Source organism: Indicator indicator, chromosome 11, assembly GCF_027791375.1.
Source record: "Indicator indicator isolate 239-I01 chromosome 11, UM_Iind_1.1, whole genome shotgun sequence".
NCBI lineage: Eukaryota > Metazoa > Chordata > Aves > Piciformes > Indicatoridae > Indicator > Indicator indicator.
Window position 1 is genome coordinate 15,165,579 of NC_072020.1, and position 26,194 is coordinate 15,191,772.

The 26,194-nt window shown below is 40.8% G+C and overlaps 1 protein-coding gene across 1 annotated transcript; it reads left to right on the plus strand.

The window, feature by feature from the left end:
- The first annotated feature begins 3,006 nt into the window (after positions 1–3,006).
- Positions 3,007–26,194, plus strand: LOC128970119 (uncharacterized). The gene is made up of 10 exons (XM_054385139.1): positions 3,007–3,049; positions 3,161–3,495; positions 4,355–4,391; positions 4,822–5,028; positions 6,852–6,902; positions 7,022–7,334; positions 8,123–8,175; positions 15,817–16,110; positions 24,672–24,793; positions 26,045–26,194. The coding sequence occupies exons 1-10, from the start codon at positions 3,007–3,009 to the stop codon at positions 26,192–26,194; spliced, it is 1,605 nt and encodes a 534-aa protein (XP_054241114.1).

Sequence of the window (26,194 nt, forward strand, 5' to 3'; positions counted from 1 at the left end):
AGAAGCTGAGTTTGTAAAGCTTGTGTAAAATCATAGAATCATAGAATCTAGAAGGTTGGAAGAGACCTCAAAGATCGAGTCCAACCTGTCACCCTAAACCTCATGACTACTAAACCATGTCACCAAGTGCCACATCCAATCCCGTCTTGAACACCTCCAGGGATGGTGACTCCACCACCTCCCTGGGCAGCCCATTCCAATGGCCAACCACTCTCTCTGTGAAGAATTTTCTCCTCACCTCCAGCCTAAACCTCCCCTGGCACAGCTTGAGACTGTGTCCTCTTGTTCTGGTGCTGGTTGCCTGGCAGAAGAGACCAACCCCCTCCTGGCTACAACCTCCCTTCAGGTAAAAGCTACAATCCAACTTGTAACCTTAAGTGGTGTTCAGCAGGATGCTTTATCTCTACATCACCCACCTCTCCAGATGACACCAAACAGAGTCATTTCCTTTCCTCAGAGCTGTCACCTTTCTCCCAGAGGCAGACACTGCTGAGAGCCCTCACGATGATGCTGCTTCTGCTCTTGGCTCTGGCTGCAGCCTGGTCCCGTAGGTTCCTCTTGTCACCATGGCACAGCGTGGGGCAGTGGCAGGAGGCAGCCTGTGTTTCTGTGTATGAACAGCAGACTAAGAGGGCTTGTTCTCTTTTCTCTCCTTCTTTCTAGATGGACAAGCACAAGTGCTGATACAGAATCAAGCTTCTCTCACCAGAAGGCAATCTACAACTGCACGGATTGAGTGCATAGTTGAGGGCCTATCTTTCTACCTGTACTTTTATATACATTGGTACCAACAATTACCTTCCAAACCTCCCAAACGGATCCTGTATATAATATCAGATCAAGTTTCTTATGACGATGAGTCCCTCAGGTACAAATATTCTGCTGGGAAGCAAGGTACCAATGTCTACATTTTATCAGTCAAGGATGTCAACTCCAACGATGAAGGTACCTACTACTGTGCCTGCTGGTCATACCAGGGAACTAGCAGCACAGTGAGCCTGAACAAACAGCTGCCTGTACACTAAAATCCAGGCTTGCCCTCAAAGGCAAAGAACCACAACTGCACCTTCCTGCCTCTAAAAACATCCCAACAGTGGTGTGTTCAGTATGTCAGTAGAAACTAGGGACAACCAGAACAGCAGTGAAACACAGTGTGCTACAGTTGCTGGTATAACACTCTGTGCTTGGGCAAGGGAGCACTCCTGTGGGTGACAGTATCACAGCTGAATTATACTGCAGCACAAATCAGCATGAAGAATGTAGATACTTTCCCAAATACAGTCTGAGCTCACAAAAATGAAATGATGGTAGACAGGGAACACAGGAGGAGGGTTTGTGATGTAGGTATAGCCTGGGAGAATTTAAACTGAAGTCACAGAATCTTAGGGGCTGAAAGGGACCTCAAAAGATCATCTAGTCCAGCCCCCAGTGCCACAATGGAGATATTGGTAATACCACTGGTCACCCTCATCTTAATGGTTATGATGACAATGACTGCTTATAACATCCCTTAGCCTTTCTTACAGGAAACAATCTGTTGCACTGGACAACAACTGAAAAAAATGGGCCCAAGAAAGGATTGTGAAGATTATTTGCAAGAGAAAGCTGCAAACTGCAGCATGGAACATAGGAAACAGTGACACAGCACTTCCCATCCAAACAGCTAGGACCCGAGCTGCAGTAAAATTTTCCTTCAGTGTCAAAAGTATTCATGACCCCATGTCCATCTGAGCATTTCATGCAACTCAAGTATGTAATTTCCTCTCCTCAATGGCAGTCCATCCTTCATCCAAGGCTCATTACACCAAAGTTCCTACAGGCCCAGACAACTTCTCTGAAAACACCTTTGCCTGCAGGTTCTTGCAGCTTTAGTTTGGCCTTGCAAGATACCTTCCTCTCTGGCTTTTGCACTTAAGGGGACTAATAATAAAGACAGAATATTCAAGTTAGTAAACTCTGTGATTATGATTTTTCTATTGTTCTTTCAGTATAGCTATGTCTACACTAAAGGAAATTACACAAATTCATATATCTATCACACAGAAAACAGAAGAACATGAATTTTCTGTACTAGTGGTGAGTTGTGTACACAGGTATTGACAAAGACCCAAATAAATCTAGCATGGATTATCTCTCGAGTCAGACAATGAGAAATCTGTCACAGAGAGGAGTATGGTGAGTGGTGGGTGCTGTCCAAGGGATGTTTTGTTATGATGTATTTGCAGGGCATTTGTCAGGACTCTGAAAAGAAAGAAAGTACAAGAAAAAGCAGAGAGCACCAAAGAGCAGGCTGGGACACATGCATGCTTCCCCCAGCATAGCCACAGACCCTTGTCAAGGTGGCACCAGCTGTATTTTTTCTTGTTTCGTGTTACAGCTCCATCATCAAAGAAGGAAGGCACTTGCACAAAATATGTGCCCAGCCACCTTACTGCTGGCAGAACACTGCTACCAGAAGATCTGGACATGAGAAGTTGGAGTGCTGTCCTAGAAGGACATCTTAGAGACAAACCACATCTAGGAATGAGACTGACCAGACGTTTTGGAGAGGCTTGAAGTAAGAATAAGAGAAGTAGTTCACTACGACTGATCCCATTTGTGCTACCAAAGCAGGCACTGTGTTCTAGGAAAGGCTGGTGAAACATGCTTCTGGGACAGCTTTGGTGTGTTTGAGCAGAGGAAATCAGCCTTGGGAAGGGCCACAATGAACAACTTGAGTTTCTATGTGTGTGCTCAGCAGGCAAGTCTGAGAAGAATAGAGTAGATATATGGATGAAGAAAAACTACACAAGACTGAATATTTTAGGTGCTTTCTGTGCTTTTACCACTGTGGTTTAGCCTGTTGGTAAACCCCTTGATGATGGCACATTGAAGAATAACCAATGAATGTGCCGAGTGAGTCATTTCCTCCTCCCAATCACTTGATGTTAGCTCCACCTCAAGGACTTTGTAAAGTTTCTGTCTCTATTTCTTATTTCATTGCCAAGTTCAACCCACACCAGCAGCATGTTGCTTCTTCAGGGCCTGCTTGCAATTTCACTTTGGTCCCGTAAGCCTTTTCTTGCTCTCCCCTTTCCCAACCCTTCACAGAGAGCACAGTCCAGGCTCCAAACACCAGCATTTTCTGCCCCTCACATAATTTTTCCATTTCTTCTTCCAGGTGGAGATGCACAGGCAGCACCACAGCAGAGCCCAAATCTTCTTAGGAAGGTGAAGGGCAACTCTGCCAGTATGGCCTGTAAAACAGGCAAGGAAGATATCCTGCACTGGTACAGGCAGCTCCCTGGAGAGCCACCAAAGAGGATAGCCTACTTCTTGAGAAACACATTTTTTGATCATGATCAGCATAAAACAAAATTTCAGATTCTGAAACATTCATCTGAGCCTCGTTATCGTCTCATGATAAATCATTTAACCCCTCAAGACTCTGGCACTTACTTCTGTGCATATTGGCGTTCTCATGTCATCACAGCATTAGACAGGCAAAGATCAGCTGTACAAAAAGACACTTTGTACTCTGAACTCTGCTGAAAATTCAAAGGCTTCCTTATAGCACACCTCCCTCAGCATTTTCTGCAGCAGGGGAGGAAAACCAGCAGCATCTTGTGACAGCTCTTCAGGACATGACACTAACAAGCAGTGAGTGGTTCCAGTGCTCACACATACCTGTGGCATCCAGTCACCGTAGGGAAAATATCTGCAATATTTCCCTCTAAATAAAGACTTCATCTTACCAAAGACACTCACCTGACAGTGAGCACAGCCTGTCTCTGTGTTGGAACAAACTTTAGTTGTAAAAGTCTATTCTCTCTTAGAATCCTTGGAGCAAGCAAAGAAACCCATGTCCAGGATCTCTGCATTTTCTTTTGCAAACCTTACATGAATATAAAAGCAGAAGAGCTGACCAGGGGATTTTCCTTATCCTCCATACTTTGTCTTCCTTTTCATTTTGGTCCCTACAAATTCCAAAACAGCCCAAAATCTTCATTTGATTCTCAGAGCATATCACCTGATGTGTCCATCACAGACCTGAAATCCTCAGCCAGGGACTATGTCCCTGACAGACAGCAGCTCTCAGGCCCTTCAAGTTATGTGGACTGAGTTTTGCAAATCAGGTCCTACAGTCAAAGAATGATTCTAGGGAAAGTGCTGCTTGCCTAACAGATAAGTCATAAAACTGAGAGAGATTTTTGCCTTCAGATTCCTGAAGCAGGACAGAGTGCAGCTGTGATGAGCAACCTTTTCCTTGCACCTCCCTCCCTTCACCTTAAAGTCTCTTTCATAGTTCTCTCTTCCTCATCACTTTGTAGAGCCTGCCAGTCTTTAAGTCATTCCTCCTTCTCATCTTCCTCAGGCTGACCTGACAGAAAGAAAAACAGACTTTCCCATAGGTATTTACTGGGAAGAGAGGAATCCTTTCCATTGCCACCACACAGAGGCAGGAGTGTCTCCCTTCCTGCCTCTCCCTGGAGCAGCTTTCTGCACTGTTACTGCTGTAGTTTAGCTGGTTGGTAAATTTAACCTCATCGATGATAGCACATTGAAGAACAACCAATGAATGTGCTGAATGAGTCATTTCCTTCTCTCAGTCATTTGATGCTTTCTCCACCTGAGGTTTTTATTATGTTCCTGTCTCAAATATCTAGGTTCCACCTGCACAGGCAGCATGTTGCTGCTTCCAGGCCTGCTTGCAATTTCACTTTGGTCCTGTAAGCCATTTTTCCCCTCTCCTCTCTACTACCCCTGCACAGAGAACACAGTCCAGGCTCCAAACACCAGCACTTTCTGCTGCTCACATAATTTTTCCACTTCTTCTGCCAGGTGGAGACATGCAGGCAGCACCAGAGCAGACCCCGGAGTTTCTTATGCAGGCACCAGGCAGCTCTGCCAGCCTGGCCTGTCAAATAAGTGAGGATGCTGTCCTGCACTGGTACAGGCAGCTTCCTGGAGAGCCACCAAAGAGGATACTCTGCTTCTGGCGACAGAACACAGTTACTGACAACAGTAGAGAGCAAGGGAAATTTCAAGGTTGGAAGGATCCATCTCAGCCCCTCTATTATCTCATGATATATAATTTAAATCCCAAGGACTCTGGCACTTACTACTGCGCACGCTGGCGTTATCACGGCATCACAGCATTAGACAGGCAGAGATGAACTGCACATAAAGGCACTTTGTACTCTGAACCACAAGCTCTGAACTCTGCTGAAAATTCAGAGACTTCCTCAGTCAACCCCTCCCCCATGATTTGCCCCAGCAGGGTAGGAAGACTAACACTATCTTATGACATGTCTTCAGTATATGATGTTAATAAGCAGCATGCCATAGAATCATAGTCTTTTGGTTGGAAAAGACTTCTAAGGTCATCAAGTCCAACTGTCAACCTAATACCACCACCATGGCCATTAAACCTTGTCCCAAAGTGCCATGTCTACAATGTTTTGAACACCTCCAGGGATGATGACTCCATCACTTCCCTGGACAGCCTTTTCCAATGCCTGACCACTCTTTCAGTACAGGCGTTTTTCCTAATATCTAGTCTAAGCCTCCCCTGATGCAGCCTGAGGCCTCTCTTTCTGTCACTTAATACTAAGGAGAAGAGACCAACAACCACCTCAGTACAACCTCCTTTCAGATAGTTGTAGGGAGCAATAATGGCTTCCCTCACAACAAACAATCCCAGTTCGCTCAGCTGCTCCTTTTAAGATTTGTTCTCCGGACTCTTCACCAGCTTCATTACCCAACTCTAGACACACTCCTTCAGATCAGGAGTCACCTTTTCCTTGCACCTCCCTCCCTTCACCTTAAAGTCTCTTTCACAGTTCTCTCTTCCTCATCAATTTGTGGTGTCTGCCAGTCTTTAAGTCATTTCTTCTTGTTGTTCTCCTCAGGCTGACCTGACAGAAAATTAAATAGGAGAGGAATCCTTTCCATTACCACCACACAGACGCACGTGTGTCTCCTTGCCCACCTCTCCCTGAAGCCCAGTGGTCATGGGCATCTTTCCAAGCCAATTAGCAAAGCATCCTTCCTTACCAGCAGCTTGCTGATTGTGGCCAATGGCCAGAAACAAGGAGGCCAAAGCAACTCATCTCCCTTAGACCTTGGCAAGCTGCAGCACAGGCTCTCCAGTCACATGGGAGTACCCTGCAACTACTCCTGCTCATCAAGATGCCCTCTGTGATGGCTGTGGACAGCAGCTCTCACTGGGCTCATTTTAGCTTTCCACTCTTCCTTTCCAAGAAGTGTTTGCATCTCAACAGAGCTCCAAAACCAAAATCCTGTGGCTGTGTTATATCCTCCTGCACCTGAAACCAAAGTAGAGGTACACCCCTGCAGTTCAGCTGTTGTGGTTCCAGCAGCCTTGGTCTCTAGATGCTTTAGTTGAGGACAGCAACAGCACAAGCGCACCCCAGTGACTTTAGCGTGCCACAGCTGTGCTGACTAAGCTGAAGCAGCAAAAGGAGCTCCCTGATGGGATCAGGGAATGCCTACTCTTGGCTCAGGCACTTTGAAAATATCTGGGTGACAGCTTGTACTCACTGCCCACTGGTATCACCTTCAGAATGAAACTTTTATGACCCAACACAATTCTAGAGCTGGTCTCACTCACAACTTATCCTCAATGTCTGTGGCTCAAGCTTTCAAGGGCCACAATCATAGGGGTCACCAAAGGTTCTCATATTTACCTGAAAAACAGATGGGACTACAATCTTGGCACCAATTTTAGCACTTGTCATCCTCAAGTGTTTTTTTTCTTTGAAAGTGTCCCAACTGCTTGCACACAGAAGACACACCTCCTCCTCCCTTTCCTTCTCCTCCAAGTCTCAACGACAGCAAAGAGTAACAAGCAAACATGCTGCTGCTGCTGGCAGCGCTCATGGCTACAGCCTCTTGGTCACGTAAGTCCTTCCTTATTTCCTCACCTTTCCTCACAGGCTCACACAGGCACCTTCCCAAATCCCTGAATTCCAGCTGATGACATCATTTCTCCTCTCTCTTTTCTTTTTTTTTTTCCCAGATGGTTTTGCACAAGAATTTCCTGTGCAGAGCCCCATATCCATTACCAAGTTCCGAAAAAGTGCACGGATGTCGTGTGAATTTCCCACAGCCTCAAGCTTGGATAGCTCCGTCATACACTGGTATCAACAGAAGGAGGGTAAAGCTCCAGTGCGGCTGCTGTACTTTGCAGAGGGGAGAGCTTCAGTTGAAAGTGTCTTTCAAGCAGAGAGGTACATGGTTGAAAATGTTCCCGGACGGAGCCGGTGTGTTCTTACAATAAGCAATGTAGTTCCGGATGACACTGCTACCTACTACTGTGCCTACTGGGACCCTCACTGTGATAGAATCTGAAAGATCAGCAAGGCAAAAACACGCCTCTCTCTCTCAGCATCTGAACCACAGGGTTGTAACTGCTGCTCCCTGACAATTCTCACTCCATTTGATAGGAGCTGCTGAAAGGCCAAACCTTTTCCTGCTACCCAAAGAGAGCAGCTAACCCTACATACCAGTCTTTTTGAACATGTAGCTTGTCATTAGCTCTCTGGTCTTCAAACACACACCTTCTATTTTAAGGGCAAAGGAAGTCTTCACTGCCTTAAGAGCTATTACGTAAACACTGAAAACTCACCTGCTGCTTTGGTGTTGTTTGCACAGCCATGGCAGATGTCTGGTGGCTCTTGAATGGTGCATACATTGCATCCAACCTAGGAAAAAAGAAGACAGTAAAAGGACATGTTACTTAACTGCAGGCGAGAGGGGGTGCACCCCTTTGGCAAAGAGCAGAATCATCACTGGAAGGTACATGTTTTGTAACATGCATAACCCTGTGCATCTATTTATGTGTCTCTAAAATTGGAGAGGAATCTTCCTGTAACTCTTCAGGGTAAAACAGAGGGGCTAGCTAACAAATTTCCAGCACTTTAGGAAAGAGATCTATTTTGAAGATCATGAGATATCAGCTGAACAACCAGGTGCAAGCCTTAAATGCCTAGCGTCCTCCCAGCAGCAAAGGGCCAGGCCTTCATGCAGTCTCCTAGGACTGACTGGAAAAAAAATGGATTTTCCTCATCAACGGTATAGCAAGAGAGCATGCTAGCTTATTGCAAAGTCAAAACATACTGTGGAGCAGCTGGGTCAAATATTTTGGCAGTGGAACCAAGCTAATTGTTTCCAGTAAGTACCATTATTATTGATCTGATTTTCACAAAAATATGCTGGTTCTCAGATAATGAAGGATAAAAACCTGTAGACAAATTAATCTCGGCCTGATAAATCGTGTTTTGTCTGTGAATTGTGCATGGTGACCCAGTTGGGTGGGTTGATGTGCAATAAATATATTGACCTCATGAATAGAGAGAATGTGTCTGCAACAGTTCTTGAATACTTATTAAGAATGGGGGAATGGAAAAATGAGGAGAGGCAAAAATCTAAATATTGAGGTGGAATTGTTCTTGTTCTGGGAAGGAAAACTGAACTGCTCAAAAGTTTAATTTTAGAACAGCAAGTGAGAAATATTGAAACTTTCTTATTGATAGAAGTAGCTCAAAGTTGATTTGATTGGAAAAGAAAATTGACTGGAATGTAAAAGATTTAATAAATTTCTAGTTCTTGGCCCTACAGAAGTTAACTGTTTTACTTTTGCATGTGTAGTACTCTTAATCATGCTGAAGCTATGCCATCAATAGGATGAATGCTGTTTTCAGTGTAAAGCACATAGCAAGTATAAAGCTATAGCAATTCCTACAGTTTGTTGCTCAGAAAATACATAATATTATCAAGGTGACTATAATTAAACCATAAAAAGCAGAGGAGAGTTACAGAAAAATTTATGAAGTTATGAATACCTCTGACCAAAAATGCTTTCTGCTATTGCAGATAAACTCTGCCTGTGCAGAGGCAGCTGCTTTTGCCAAAAAAAATCAGAGTAATTACTTTGTGAGTTTTGTTTAGAATATGGACTTGGCGTTTAAAGGATGGCCTTCGAAATATGAGTTTGATGAAACTTTTGTTAAGATACTTTCACTCTGTAAGCAATTGGCTAGATGGGATGCTTAGGGAAAAGAAACCTTCACCCATAGATTTAAATCAACAAATATTATAGAATGGCTATAAAAGGGACCTTATAGATCATCTACTCCAACCTTCCCGCCATGAGCGGGGACACCTCAACTAGGCTTGGCTGCTCAAGGCCTCATCCAACCTGGCCTTGAACATCCCCAGGGAGGAGGCATCCACAACCCCCCTGGGCAACATATTCCAGAGTCTCACAACCCCTGCACTGAAGAACTTCTTCCTAAGATTCAATATAAACCTACTCTCCCTCAGCCTATAACCATTTCCCCTTGTTCTATTGCTAAACACCCTTATGAAAAGTCCCTCTCCAGCCTTCCTGTAGGATCCCTTTAGGTATTAGAAGGCACCTACCTGAGCCGGCAGTATGCTCATGCAGCCCAAAAGGCAAATCGTATCCTAGGCAGCACCAAGAGGAGTGTGGCCAGCAGGTCAAGAAAGGGGATTCTTCCCTTTTACTCTGCTCTTCTGAGACCTCACCTCGAATACTGCATCCAGTTCCGGTGTCCCATCATAAGGGGAACACAGAGCTGCTGGAGAAAGTCCAGAGGAGTGCCACAAAGATGACCCAAGGCCTGGAATACCTCTGCTGTGAGGATAGGCTAATGGAGCTGGGGCTGTTCAGCCTAGAGAAGAGAATAAGCTTTTTAAACTCCCTTTGGGAATCACAATGTAACCACATTTCTTCTTAAAACAGCAAAAAAATGCTTAGTTCAGAGAAAACTTAGCAGACCAGAGGTAACAGATCTTTGTCAGAGAAAGCCCAGGGCTAAAAAGCATTGGAACATAGTTATAAACTTAAGCCAAGCACTTCTTTTTTTTACTTTTTTTCCCCAGAAAATGCTGATCTTAAAAACCTGAACTTTTTAGTCACAATGAAAAATGGTAGTATTTCTAGGCATGCCATTCTGCTCAGATCTCAGCACAATATTCACCATTTCTAAGTCTGATTTTATGGAGATGTATAAAGAGCGAATTAGTTGGGCGATATCCAGTCTGCTGATCAGAAAGCACAGACAGAGCCCAGGTGATCAATCTGCACCATCCATCTAAACTTCCAGAAGACTAAAATTCATTGAGATGAATTCTGTCCATGTAAACAACATGCATGCCCTACAAAATTTTCACACCTTTTTTAATTTATTTTTTTTAGCTCAGTTTAGGCAACTGCTCATTTATTACTTTTCTAGGTCTAAGAACTGATCACGCAGTAAATCTGATTTTCTTTAAATAACTTAAATATTTACCCATATAAAGATAACAGAGCTGTACTGTTCTTGCAATGACATTATTCACTGTGGGCATTTCCACAAGGTGTTTGGCTCTGGAACAAAGCTCATTGTGTCAGGTAAGTTACATGTTACTTTCATACAATAAACTATAGGAGCTTGAGGACATCTAGGTGAGTGTTATAGGTGTCCCAGAGGGCACTCAGACCACTTAGAGCCTGAATGGAACCATCCTTGTGCAGCATTCCCCTCCTCAGCTGGTCATTCCTACAGTGGTTTAGCATCACAAACTTTTTGGAAAAGGATTTGTTCTGAGCCAGTTTTGATCGTGCTCCTCCTTGGAAATGTGATGGGAAATTCCCTTTACTGGTTTCCAGATACCAAATTTTTAACTCTGACTGTACTGAAGAAATAAGCAGGGAATCAAGCAGCTGTGAAGAAAGCAGAAAAAAGAAAAACTCTTCCCAATGCAGATACAATATGCGATGACCATTGCCAAAATCCTTTTTTAATTAGGCTACTCAAAGTGAAAGAATTTGTCCTTAACTACTTTTTCTCATGTACATGGCACTTTGGCAGCAGAAATAAATTAGTACCTCCACATGCTCTTCTTATTGCTTAATAACATACATATGAAGAAGCAATCCAATTTTTTGCCTTTCCTGCTGAGACGTTTATATTAATGGAAAGTGGAGGACAAATACCTTTTTGTATCCCATTAAAAATGGACTAAATGCCACAATGCTGGAGTAAACAGCCAATAAAGGGGCACAGGAACTGTTGCTATCAAATATTTTAAGCCAGGTTAAATATACCATATCAAATAAAGATAATTTTTAATGATTTATATCAGAAAGACTAAGTAAATCCTAACTATAATTCAACAGAAACAGGATGTGTGTCTTCTTTTTAGTCAAAATCCCTACCTTGTTAATCAGGTAGTTGCCATGCTTTAACTAGCTACACTTTAAAATAAATTATTTTCAGGTATCATTCTAATCATATAGGAGTTTTTCTTTAACTGGCCAAGGCTTCTGTGTAAAAAGGTTGTAGTTAGTTTAGGCTTAAGATCAGGCATTTCATGACAGCTTGTCTTTTCAAAGGTGACTATCTAATATTAGCTCAGTAAGTTGCTCCTAATGGAAGGAAATGGAGAAAACAAGAACTGAGGATGTGACCTTAATTCACTACATGAGCTTGAGCAGAATCTTTTGCAAGATCTATACTGAGATACTCAAATGTATAAAGAGCCAAACTCACATCAAGTTGTAATGAAATTAATTTTGCTCTTTTTAGTCTCTTTCAATTAGTTCTGACCAAAAGAAAGTTGCTCAAGACTCAAAATAATGCAGTAACAGAAGGGCTGGGATTCGAGAGACTTTGGCATGTACATGTGGTGGAATAGATGAGCTTTTAGAAGCTTACAGTTGAACAGGAAAGTTAATCCACACAAACTGCCAATATAGGATTCTTCTCTAAGTTATCTTTCGAGGGAAATTAGCCACTCACAAGAGCAGAACAGGGAAGGCAAGACTGAACTAAATGAACCAACTCTGCAAATCCATTGTTTTTTTCGTTCAGCACAGAAGCAGTGGTTTGCTCAGCCAGCGCAGGGCTGCTTTCCTTCTTCCATCTTTTCTGCTACAGCTGCAGCTGGGTCTCCCTGGCAACTCACAAGCGTATTGCTGACTTCTTTTAAAGTGATAGAAAAGAACAATCTACTAATGCTTCTAGGAAATAATTTTATAGCAGAAACTGTGGCAGCAATAATTGACTTCTTCATATACTTGCTCTTTAATATTACTGAACTATCATCTACCTTGTTTTCATCAGAGTTCAAAAAGCTACGACATTTTTGTTCTAATTATATATTATAGAATACACAATTCCTAAAGATAGATTATACTTAAATTTACATTAAATTACCTGAGGTTGGATTAATTTTTTTTTTATGATCCCTTAAATCAAAATGCTGAAGATTAATATTATTTTGCACTAGTGGTTTGTTTATCCGGGAAAACCATGAAGCCCTGAATCAAAACCCAGTAGACTTGAAAATCCAAGTATTAGGGCATAAGGGTGGAACTGTAAGACATGAATAAGGGAAGATGGGGCCACTCCAGAGAAGGCTGTGAAGTAAAAGCCATTTACCATGATTTATATTAACAGGAACACTTGCAAAGAGCTTTAAAATATCAACAATTCCATGGCCATGAATTCAGGATCTGATTCTTCTAAGGCAATACTCACAAACAGGTTTTAGTGTGAACACTCCCGTGTTCATAATGGTCATGATCCAAAGGGATCATTTTGAATTGCTGATAGCAGCATTAGATTCCTCTTGTAGGATACACATTCATACATGGATATACATTACATATATAAAAATCCATTATTTCCCATATTCTCAAGGTGACAAGCTTTAACATTCCTCACATTTTTCACAGAAACCTCAGGAAATGCTGAGGGAGGCTCAGCCTAGAAAATGACAAATCTCAGACACACAGGATCTGCTTAAATGTCTCTGAGATTTTGAATAACTATTGTTAAATAAGGGGTCTGTCCTCCCTTTTGTCAGTATTTCTCCAAACTCCCGGGGTTTGTATAAAATGCAACCTCATTTGCGTTAGCCTTTCAGGTTTAAAGAAATTAAATGCCTTGTAAAATTAATTTTTCTAGAAGAAAAATCCAGAGTTACAATGGTAGCTCAGTCAATAGCCTGAACAACAACAGTTTTCCTTTTTAGTTCTGAACAAGTGATGGCAAAGGTTAGTTTGCAACTGAATTTAAAGTATGTACCTCCAAATACAATTTGAGAATAGCTGCATTAGTTGAGATTGAATTAAAATTTTCTACATTTATGCAGCCAAATGAATAGACTCTTATTCATATGATGGTCCTTGCCCAACCATAACATCCTAACTATTTACTGTAAAGGGATGTATCACTGGGTGCCTGAAAAGATATTTGGTTCTGGCACAAAACTCATCGTCTCCGGTAAGTTTTCCAAGACTTCTTTTTCTAAGTTTTGTAGAGTGAAAGCTTTGGAGTGAAGGTTGTCAGCACTTCAGGGTATCTGGGAGGCTTACAGTAGGTCAGGACTACACTATGTTACCAATGATAACAGCTGATGTCTCTGGCACGCAGGACAAATTGATGAGATGAGTGTGCTGAATGCTCTCAGCTCCCACTGGGCTTGAAGAGGAGCTGAAGGTTTTTTGAGTATCAGACCAAATTACTCCATTCTGTGGAGAATCAAAATTTCAGGTTAAGAACATGTTGACCATATTTATAAATGTTATTATAAAATATTATTTTGTTATATAATTAATTTTATTTATTTTTATATAAATACTATAAATTATCTTATTATAAAGATTCACAGTTCACATTGGGTTGGAAGAGATGCATAAAAAAGGAAGATGCATAAATTAGTTAAAAAAAAATATTTTTGCTACAACAGAACATCTTCATCTTCATTTCAATGACGAATTTCCAAAATGAAGGAAATTCATGATTCAATGGTTATCTTTTTGAAGGTAGAGAGCCTTATGATTTGATCATCTTTGGTTTTAAACAGTGAGTATGAAATATTTCAAAGAATCATTGATTTGTTTTAAGTAGGATGCAACGTAGAAAATTTCTCTGAAATAGTTAGGCTGTTTACAGAAAGGCAGAAGCATTTTGACAAAAATACAAGTCTGTTTAAATGTGTTTTCTCACAATGCATGATAGTTGCACCAGTCAGCCAGCCCACACTTCAAACTCTGTGCATCTAGCTGCTCAAATTCAGTGGCGGATATTTACATAGGAATCTAAAGAGTTGGTATAAGGACATAAACACTTCAAATCTCTCTGATGCCTTGAAAAAGTAGTATCTTCTTGTAGTAGTATCTAAGTAGTATCTTCTATACAACAAAAGTCAGTTTTGAAAACTGTTTTTAGTCTTGACTTGTAGATAAGCATAGACAAAACCGATTGTCCACAAGTGCTGCGCCTATGCACACACTGCAGAAGTTCATGTTTAACTAAAACAGGCTCTTACATTTACTATCCACTTTTATTATGTTAACATGCCTTTCTGTGTGGGGATGAAATATGGATGTTTTGGACTTTTCTTTATAACAAAAGGTTTCACCCAGAGAGGCAAATTAATTGGACTTTCCACAGGTTAGGTTGCAGAAACATTAAAATATATTCGCATATGCTTATGGTGAGCATGTATCACAAAGCACATCACCTATGACAACCTTGGTATGGATAGATATGCTGTCTGGATATAGAACTTTTATCTAGATAGAGCATGTGCTTTTGCTTTAGGTTAGTTAGGCTTTGCCTTTTCAGATGTGTTACTTCAAATATTTAAACAGATCTAGTATTAACAGAACAGCATTCACAGAATCATAGAATCACTAAGCCAGGAAAAGACATTTAAGATCATTGATTCCAACTGTAACCCCTTCAGGGATGGCAACTGTATCACTTCCCTGGGCAGCCTGTTCCCATACTTCACCACTCTCTCATTAGAGAAGAATCTTTAGGGTCTGGAGCATTTTGTGACTCCATTTTTCCTGTCCCTATCAAGATCTTCACATGACAAATACATAGAACGTCTTCCCAAAAATGGGAACAATATTTTTTTTGGTGCCTTTTTTTTCCCCAAAACAGTAAGCAAACAAACAAATAACAACAGCAATAAAAACCAAACCAAAACACTCTCCCTCAGCTTCAGACCATTCCCCCTTGTCCTATTGCTAGATACCCTTATGAAAAGTCCCTCCTGAGCCTTCTTTTCAGTATTGGAAGGCAGCATGAAGAAAGCAGTCTACATATTAGCGATCACTAGAAAAATTTAGGACTTAAATAATGTTTCTTCATGTACGTGGCAGAGTATTAAAGCTTAGATCAAACATTCTCCACATTCTGGAAGACTCTGTGTCTTCTAAACAAAAATTATAGAATCATTGAGTCTGTAAAAGGCATCAAAATGGTTGAAATATTAGTATTTGGATTGAGTCTTGTCTTCTGATTTTGAGCTCAAATTTCTGTACCAAATTGATAACAGCCCCTATTAATTTTCATTCTCTATAAAATAACACATTTGAAAATAAAGTTAAAAGTCATATTTTCTACTCCAAATTATTCTAAACAGTGTTGTAACTGGCTTTGACCAAAAATTACAACTTGCCATTTAGATCCATTGAAATACTATTTTCTATAGAGTATGTTTGAATACCAAGTTTCATTCAGCTCACCAAAAACTTATTTTTACTTCAAGTATGGAAACAGCTGTAATTGACCTATTTTACTACCTAAAGTTCCTTTCATGCATGAGACATTTCTACTCCCATCCTAAGCATTTCATAACAAATTAGAGAGCCAAACCAGTGTGACTGTGACATTTAAGTTGTTGCTCTTCAGAATTTACGTTTCATGGCTGTGTACTTATTTGCTGTACAATATTGATCTTCCAGTTCTCTATTTTGTTGTTTGTTTTCTCCAATAACCAATCCAGACAAACAAATTTCAGCACCAGCAAACTCTGAAATCCTGCAGAAGAAACATGACAATCAGATAACATATGTTTGCCTTATTGAGAAATTCTACCCAGAAGTTATTCAGGTGAAATGGACCGATGGAGAAAATAAGGAGGTAACAGACAACGTGGTAAAAGGAGACACTTGGAAACTCACAAAAGAGGATAAATACTCAATCAGCAGCTGGTTAACTGTGCCAGCAGAGAACAAAGACAAGAACTACTACTGCAAATATGAGCATGAAAGCCAGCAGCGTTCACTGCCAGCAAAAGGTATATACCACATGCTAAAAATGTATCTACTTGTTATTATAGAAATCACTTTTTTTCATTGCAATAGAATTACAGAAACAATTCTTTAGCTATTACTGTTCCTGAAAGCATCTGGCACAACAATAGCTAAAATACACATCCAGAGGAAGTCTCAGTTTTCCCAGGAAAAGCAACCTAATCTGTGCTATGCTCCCTTTGTAATAGGGTGTTACATCAGGTGTAAACTAGCATAGCTCCAAATGGTCTGCACAGGGTCATGTCAGCTACTATCCAGTGTAGAGAGTTTCTGAAAACATTATTACTTCTCTGATACCCATGGCTTGCATATCTGAGTCCCTCTGACAACGCCTGACGTTAGTCACAGCTACGAAAAAAGGAAAAAGTAAAAACAAAGTTGCTGAGAGCATAGAATGAAGTTTAAATATATTACTTAGTCACAGCCCAGCAATAGTGATGTAATAACCATGCAAGAATAGGCATTTAACAGTGGAAATGTTGATTATGCAAAGCAAAATCTGAAAGATGATGCAATTTTAAAGGAAAAAAGAGTTACCTATAATCAATGCAAGTTGCTTAAATCATGGTAAGGTCTTCTAAGAAAAGCTGTCTATATTGGTTTAGATTAACCTTTTCTCAGCATCTACTTCTGTTCAACTTACTATAAATTAACATAACTCCACTGAGGGAGAGCATGGTCATAAATAACCATCATATTTCAACCTTCAAAATATACTCTGGCAAAAATAAGCTTTAAGTTTCTTTAGATGGAAGATGTATTTGGGAATGTAATATGGATGTCTTTAAGTCCATGTATCAATGCATACAAACACCATAACCAAGGACAAGCACAAATTTGCTGCTTCAAGTACAATGAGGGTTTACTTTAGAGAACAACCACCAATGAAATAGCACATTCCCAGCAGGGGAAACTTAGATCATACTCTCACAAAGATACTCTTCAGTATTGAGCAGCCATTAAGTAGCAGACTAATTGAGGTCCCTTCTGATGCAAATTACTCTCCATTTATAATACAACATGTTCTGAAAGCAAACAGACTCCAGATAATTCAGTGGTAAGATCCAGTGGTTCAACAGCCTGCAGATCCAAATAAATGAGACTTCACCAAGCTACAGCCATGGGCACACTCCTGAAAGGGCAAAGGCCGACCTCCTGCTTACAGTAATAAATACCCAGTCACTTCTCTGATAGCATTTCCCCCACTTCAAATTCTCTCTGCAAACAAATCCTACTTGTGAACATACCTGCCGACAGATCTTAAACATGTTTTGAGGTTTTTATTGCTGTTGAATACTAACTTCCTATTTTACTGTTGCAGTACTGCCTCTCTTCTCCCCCCATCTCTCAATTCACTTTTGTTAAAACTACAAAAATACTAATTGAGGCATCTAATCTCTCCTTCCAGTGCATTCTAAAGAAACTGTCCCTCAGGAAGGCGACTGCATCACATATCCTGGAAACGGCACAGTTTTTAATGGAGGTAATTAATATATATTAATAATTAAGAGATACTGCTACATATGTTCAGAACATGACAAAAATAATCCTTCTAAATAGTATACAAGAAGTACTTTGAGTCTGGGGTCTGTAACTTAAAAACATTTCAGTGCTACTCTGAAATAACTTCTGTTGTGGATTATAACAAGGGGCTCTCCCACCTCTATCAGGCAGCTTTACAAGGATGCTACAGATGCTGATTGGGCTACTAGATTATTAACCTGTGTTAAGTGCCACTTTTTAAAATACCTGAAACTCTTGTGAGACCCCCACCTCCAGTACTGCATCCAGTTCTGGTGTTTCCATCAGGACACAGAGCTGTTGGAGTGAGTCCATCAGAGGGCTACATAGACGATCCAAGGGCTGGAGCAGCACTGTTTTGAGGATAGGCTGAGGAAGCTGGGGTTGTTCAGCCTAGAAAAGAGAATACTGCAGAAGGACTCAGAGCTGCCTTCCAATACCAGAAGGGATCCTACAAAGGCTGGAGAGGGACTTTTCCTAAGGGTGTCTAGCAATAGGACAAGAAGGAACAGTTTTAAGCTAAGGGAGAGAGACTGCAGCTTAGAAAGAAGTTCTTCAGTATGAGGGTGGTGGGACTCTGGAATAGGCTGCCCAGGGAGGCTTTGGATGCCTCCTCCCTGGGGCTGTTCAAGGCCAGGGTGGATGAGGCCTTGATCAGCTGAGTCTAGTTGAGAGATGTCCCTGCCTGTGGCAGGGAGGTTGGAGTAAATGATCTCTAAGGTCCCTTCCAACATAAGCCATTCTATGATTCAGTGCTTCAGATGATGCTTTATCAGCCTAGCAATTACTCAGCATTTCAGACAATGGAATTTTCTTTTACCTTGAATGGGAATTTAGGAATAATCATGAGAACTTGTATTCAAAAAATCCAACATGATAGGATTCAAGCAAATATGGTGCTATTAGGAATCAGTTCTGGAAACAAAAGAATGATGTTCCTGCCTTTGCATGGAATAATAGCCCAACAGCATTGAGAAGCAGCCTAGTGCTAAGAAACCCGATCAGACTGAAACTTACTAGCAGTGCAAGCCCACTCAAAGGGCAGTCAAGCATTGTATGTGCTTAAACACTGCCCACAGGAATCATTTTTAGGAGGCTGTACAATATAGACACTAACCAAGACTTTTCTGTCTTATGATTGTTACAGATCACTTAATGCACAGGGCAGCGTTTTTAGTGTATGTCGTCCTTCTTCTGAAGAGCTCTATGTACTACTTCATCGTACTCTTCTTCATCTACAGAATGTGGACTGCAACCAAGCACCAAGGAAAGAAAGCATAAATGCCAGTTTAGACTTACAAAATCATTTTCAGTTTGCTTTGATCATACCTCCCTGGCTTTCAGTGTTAGATGTAACAACAAAATAATAATCCCCAAATAATTTTCTGGTTTTAGTGCATAGGGCTAGTTTTGTTTTACTGCTAGTGTTTTCCTATCACTCTAGCTTTCCTAATTTTTCTGAGTCTTGAATTGAAGTGGGCAGTAGGATTATGGTCACATACTTTCAGTTTTAATCTAAAGTCTATATTGGTAAATGAAGAAGTTGCTTGTATTAAAAGTTATGATGTATGCAGAGATTTATAGAGGTAGAATGAGGCTTTTGAAAAAAAAAAAAAAAGCATAGACACATTTTGTCATTGGGCTTGAGGCTTAACTAGGAGCACTCCTGTTCTGAAAATTCACAGCTATTTGTTCATTTCTACTTTATCGCAACTCTCGTGTATCCACCAAATCAGGACTTAAATATTTTGAAGTGATGCGTGCTCTAAGAGTCACTTAAAGACAATATTAAAAGTTAACATATTATTGAATGAGGAAGTTATCAGATGAGCACAAAAACAATTCTAAGGTGAACATACAGAAATGAAAGAAATCCACCAGGCTCTACAGAATGAAAACGTGCACGTTGCATTTTCAGAAAAGAAAATAATTGTAATTATGAAGAACATCATCTTGTCTAGGGACACCTTTTTAAGTTGAGCAAAACTTTAGATCTGAAGCATAGAGAAAGTGGTTTTGCAATAGAGAAAAAATTCTCAGATGTTGGACTTTGAAGTCTTTGTCTCCAAGTCCCACTAATCACTTCCTTGTAAATATCTGTGGAAAAATCAGTAGACATATTGGGGTAAAGCATTGCTAGGTTTGGGACAAAACGCTGCCCTAAGTTTGGAGGTAAGTGCCTGCGGCATTTACACTCACTGTATCTGCAATGATGTAGACAGCAATAAAAGCTTTCCTGCTGCTGTATTTGTGAGGCTGTGTTTGTTCTCTATCATTTCCACAGTGTGCACCAAGATGGCTAGAAAACCTGATTCATGTCTCTATTTTTTTATAAATGCCTCAAGACACCATCAATTTTCTGCTTTTCAGGAACACTTTTACACAGAACAATAAAAGGCAGCTCATGATGTGTTTTCTGTCGAAGAGCTAAGCCAAGGCAGGGGGGAATGCAGTGATGTTCCAACAGGACTGCCTTCTAGGGCTCATGCCATCTCAAGAGAAGAACATAAGTCAGACAGTTCTAACAGCCACAGCTATTTTACTACCAGCATATCTTAAGAGCTGTTTTACAATCTTCACATTGAAGCCACTACAGCTGATTACTGCCTTCAGTGCCATGTTATTCAACAAAAAGATGTGCTGTTTCATCTTTAGTCAAGCTCTCTTTGAGAAACAGCTTTATGATTTGTAAGGGCTCAGTTCCAATCACAGTGATATAAAACAGCTACAAAGGTATTTTTGGAATGCAGTTACTATAGATTTTAGTGGCATCTTGCTATTACTCTCCTAGTCTCCTTTACCTTTATCCATGCTAGAGAAATACTTGATTGCATTAGAAAAAACAAGATCTCTTTCAGTAAAATGCTCCCCAAACCCACTTGGCCTGTCTCGTACACAAAACTGAAAGGTGTTATCCATGCAGCACAGAAAAGTAGAGAGAAAATACAGCTCTTTGTGTTTTTTGCACAGAAAGAAAAAACAAAAAACAAACCTTGCCTATGTACAGCCTTAAACCCTGTTGAACACAGCTATGACCTCACAGTTTCTGGGTTTTCTCAAGTCCTTGGCTACAGGTTTTACATCTGTAACAGCTCACACAACCCTGCAGTTTATTTATGCAGACATACATTGTTCATATTAAGTTTTTAATTTTTACCTATTTAGCCTAAATAAGATGCTAAGTATATTTTAAGGTTTCTGGGGGCTGGGGCTTTTGTTTGCAGGAAGGTCTGGTTATTTAGTGGAAAACCCCTGTAAGCTGAACCAGTCACAACTGGTTCTAAGGAGGTGGGCTGTGATGAGAAGGAGTGATAAGCTGAGGACAGTTAGACCACAGCCATCCTGCATTTTACCACAATCTACTTCTAAACCATTTTCTTTTAATGGAAATGCAAAGTGACAAAACCCACATGCCTAGGTTACATGTAAATAGGCAGTGAAACTCACAGTTTGCTACGCATGTTGGTCTGACTGTATGCTTGTGACAGGCACACGTGGGGTTATGGCTTACGACAACAGCAGGCCTGCTGCAGGACGTCTGCAGGACTTGCAGCCTTATTTATCATGAGTGCCTGCCAGTTAGACGTGAACCACTAAGTGCAAGCTTCTGTGGTCAGGACTTTGTTAGCACTTGAAAGATATTTCTTCTCAAGCACTTATTTTACCACAACTGATTTTCACTGCATTCAAGCTTCCACAAGTATGAGCATGACAGTTGCCCTAGTTCAGTTGCAGAATTAATGCAAATCCTTAAAAAAAAAAAAAAAAAAAAAAAGTCACATGCAATTGGGTGCTTCTAACAAAAAGACAACAGAGCAGGACCAGCTTGTGCTACAAAAGCACACAGGAGTAATCAGCACACAGGAATTTAATTGTGGAAAGGGATTTTCTATGTTTTGTTTTTTTTTTACCCTGCTGGAACAAGACAAAGACCTTGTGTAGATACAGATTTTGTGTCCTATGCTGTACCACAACTTACATACTTGAGAATACTGACTTCTCAACTATCAAAATAACCTATGGCATGATATGTAAAAAACTACCTACAGATTCCTTACATAGGAATGGAATTACAATTCCTCTCACAGGAATTGTAAATGAGAAAGATCTGCATAAGAATTATAGCAGTCCATCAACAACTAATTTCTGTTGATACTGGATTCCCAAATTAATACATTTTAAGAGCGATTCAAATATTAGACTATTTGAGGTTTAGAAATGCTAAACACACTTAGAAAGTGCCAGGGAAATAAAAGATCTTGGAAAAAAATAGTTCAAGAATTTGTTCCTCTGCACCTGTGGACATTTACAAGGACGTAGATTGAGTGACAATTAATTGACCAGTTTCACCTAGTGAGTTCAGTCATTACATAGAGTTCCCTCGTAGCTAAGCTTTACTTCGTTGTATTACCAGTCTCTTGGTAAGGTGTGCACGACAACACATTCCAGTGATTACCTACTTCTTGGAAGATTAACCTCAGGAACTACTGAATATATCTTGGACAAATATTTTCATACCACCTGGGAGGCAACCTAATACACCTATGTAAAGAAGATAGATCTCTGTGAGGCAATACAGCACATAAGAACCATTCCCTTTGTTTTCTGCATAAACTCTCCTGTCAGCAGCTCCACAAGCAAGTCAGCCACAGATTCTGTTGCCACACCTTCCAAATCCTAAAAGCTTCCGCCAGAGATTTTCTTTTACAGAAGACAAGATGAATGAAGATGAAAGTCAAGTCAACAGATACTGAAAACAGGCAGGTGCAAAAGAAAAGGCAACCTACTGCTCCCAGTGATCACTAGAAGATTTAAAATCAGAAGCTTCAGCTTCTCAGGAAGATTTCAGTCCTCCTCCAGCTGGAACTTTGCCACCTGTGGCAAAGCAAATGGCAGGACAATCCTGAAAATAAATGAAGTCCTTCCCAACATAAGGAAATAATCTCTCAACCAAAGCACAGTACCAAAAAACCAAACCAAACCAAACCACAGCAAAACAAAAGAAACACAGGTCTCTGCTGTGACAAAGTGCTCAAAGGTCCCCAAAAGAAATCTCAGGTTGTTACAGGTGCATGTACCCAAAGACAGTTCCTGCATGAGGCACAGCTTTGCAGGAAGGTGGCTTGATGGATTAATCCCTTCCAGGAGACTTTGTTTCCTGAATTAGCATAGCTGCCAATCAGCTTGAGGTTCCAGTTGTAAAATAACTGCAGGAATAAAATGTTTCTAGGCTGATTTTGCACATGCTACTAGAGGAAGGATTACTCAACAACCAAGATTTCATATCTAGTCCCTTCACCTTTAATTTTCACATAATTTAATGTGATTTCATTTCTCATACCCATAAAGGCTGCTTGAATCAACACTATTTGCTGGACAACTGGGGCAGACTAGCAGAAAGAAAGTGCACAAGATGCTACTGAGGCTCAAGTAGCAGCTCACTAAGCTCAAAGCAGTGCCAGTCACAGGCCCTTTATCATCCCTTCCAATATGAGGCATGGTAGCTGTATAGTTAAACTGAACATCATGTTAGCTCATTCAGCTCATGACATGGGCAGCGAGGAAAAGAAGGAATAGAAGGAGGAGGAGTCAGAAACATTGGTAATTTCTATCTTTAAGTACCAACACAAATACAGGAACAAAAGGACAACATTTCCAGAGTGAGCATAAGATCCTTCAACACTTCTTGAATCTTCAGGTTTGACTGGTATACCCACAGCAACAGGCTGGACTTCCTCTTCAAAATGTGAACAGTTTATATTGTGCAGTTCCACTCAGCTTTTTTGGTGATAGGACCTTGTTTCCACCACTATTCCTCAATCCACCAGCAATTAAAACCAAATTGCTGAGCCTCTGTTATGTTTAACTAAAGGACATTTCCCTTTTGAGTCATTAGAGTATTTTTTAGACCACTGCTCCCAGGGATCATGCCACTGCATAGATTCAAGAATCTCCGCACAGTAAAGACAGACTGACTGCTCCAGCAGCCTGCCAAGTAATTTAATTCATGCCCTGTACTCCTGTAACCCAAATTTCCCCCCTTCTAAGTATCTCTTGTGTCAAAACTAGGCTTTAATTTGCAGTGGACTGCTACAGCACAGCTTTATGCTCTCTGTTGCCCTGATGATTCATCACCCCTAGACAGAGCTGTAAGACACTTCTTACACCAAGACACCAAAAGGTTTCTTACCGTTTCTTACTGTTTTATCAAGCTCTAGCTCATCTTCAGAAAGCTTTCAACATGTCTTCAATATATTCCAATTCCTAGTAGGTATGAAGCATACCTGCCCACCTTCACATCAGCTTTCAAAAGAAATGCTAGCAAAGTCTTTAATGCAAAGAAAAACACAGAATGTACACACAGGCTGATGGAGCCATTCTCCAATGCCCATCGTGCTTGGTTCTCTCAGCTTCTCCAAGCTCTGCTGTTTCTGAATGCAGCTGTAGAAGACATTTTCTTCTCCTCCTTTGTAGAGGAGTATCTGCAGTCTCTTCTATACTTTACTGGATATATGAACAACTCCACCAAAATGAGCAACCTTTAAGTTCGCATACTGCTACTTTTTTTCTCTGCCTTGTAGATGCAAAAGCTTTTGTTTCCGTGACCCGTCAGTATCTTCAGCTCATTTTCCTTCCACTTGTGTATTTAAGAACACGTTTTTCTCCTTAATCTCAGTATTTAGAAAGACTAATGCTAACTCTCTGAATAAATAATTCAGCAAGGAACAGTTTCCCCTTGAAGGACAGGAACCTCTAAGTATTGCTACACAGTTACAAAAATCTGACCTTTTGATCTCTAAGTATCTTTCCTACAGTTTTGACACTAATGTTTGTTAAAGCTCTGTAGCTAATTAAGTCCTTCCAAAATCCAATTTTAAATCTACGAATTCTCATAAGGATTTCTGCAAAGTTGCAGAGCTCACTGTCTGCAGCCCTCACGAAACATCTCACAGTCAGCCAGCAGCTGGCAGCCAGCAGATGGACCAACAGCTTGCCTCATTCCTAGTGCTTTAATGCTTACTAGGTCATTTCACTGCAGACCATTCAAGCAAGCATGGTGCTTTGAAGGACAACGTCTGCAACTGGGATGGACAGAAACTCACTCCCAGCTGTATTTCTCACCAGGCCTCTTGCATTCGAGAAAATGTATGTATTTTATTTGATCTGGCTCATGGCTTAATTAGCAATTAAAACAACAAGAAAGCAACCATTCCCCAGCACAGAAGAAGTGGTATTTACTCCAATTCTCTCCAATCACATCTCCTGCTATTCCCTTATCTGCACCACATCTGAAGTACATCCTCAACACAGCATTTTTAGGCATACTGTAGCTGTATGTGTCTCAAATTAATTATTCATAGCATTTTTTCAGTGAGTTTTCCCAAACTACACTGAAAATAAATTCTAACTATGTGCCAGTGCAATGAAGATTTTTTTCTATACATAATTTAAACAAGTGGCAAGTGAGGAAACCTTTCTTGCAACAGTGTGCCTGTTTTATAGCTAGGAATGCAGTTCTGCTTCTGATATTAGAGTTTCAGAAAGATTCCCTGTTCAACCATCAGCACTTCTAAAAACTCAGTGTTGCAAGCACATTATACTGAAGATACAGAAATTTTACTTCATTAAAGTTGCAATGCAAAATCCCTCAGAAAGTAGAGGAAACATGATGACTGTTCATACAGTTTAGCTAATGAAGGCTGAAAATGCTTCCCTCCCCGCCCCCCCCTGCCATTTTATTAGAAAATGGTATCAGGAAATAAGGAGCAGAGGTGTTTAAACTTTGATGCCTCCGTGGCAGACAGAAGTAAAGATTCAGACCAAGGGCAGAAAGGCAGGATGCCACCCCATCACAAAGCCCCTGACCTCTCTGGCCCAGCAATTGACTACAGAAATTTCCAAGCAACTGCTGACAATGGGTGCCCGAACAAGGCTGCCACACACTTGTCTGACAGAGAAATTGTGCAAACCATGTTGGTTCTGTTATCATATATATATATATCTCACAATGATATTATGGAAAAAAAAAATATGTGTAAATCAGACTGCCCATTGAAAGGAAAGCACTGACTCTCCTGACAGAAGGAGAACCAAAACGTGGGAAGTATTAAATGACTAGAACTGGGAGAAACCCCACCAGACCTCCCCTGTGTAGCTAACTGACTTGTCAGAAGACACTAACATTCAGAAAGACCTCGGGCTTATTGGAGCCAGCTCTGACACTCCTCCTTACCACAAGACAATTACAGCGCTCAAAATGCCTCCACAAGTGCCTGCGCTTGCTGTGACTGAAGCAGTGCTTGCAAATACAAGATCTGAAACTTCAGGTATTCTCTCCCGTTAAACACTGAAAGGCATCTCGGGTTTCTCTCACTTTGAGCTTCTCCCCATGCACAGCCAGAGCTAGAATCTTGCTGTTGGTGTGGAGGCTCCCTGGTCGTGCAGGGCTGCAGGCTTGCAAGAGAAGCAGCTGTCATCACACAGGGGAAGTGGAGGAGGAGCATTGGACAAACAGTGGCACGGGTGACCAAAGACTCTTACTCGTAG

What these genes read in the sequence shown, in the direction of transcription:
- LOC128970119 (XM_054385139.1), top strand. Translation starts at nt 3,007, where the DNA reads ATGTTGCTTCTTCAGGGCCTGCTTGCAATTTCACTTTGGTCCC. An exon ending in TAGACAGGCAAAGATCAGCT is followed by an intron (nt 3,496 to 4,354) that starts GTACAAAAAGAC and finishes CATCTTCCTCAG; the next exon opens with GCTGACCTGACAGAAAGAAA. An exon ending in GGCTACAGCCTCTTGGTCAC is followed by an intron (nt 6,903 to 7,021) that starts GTAAGTCCTTCC and finishes TTTTTTTCCCAG; the next exon opens with ATGGTTTTGCACAAGAATTT.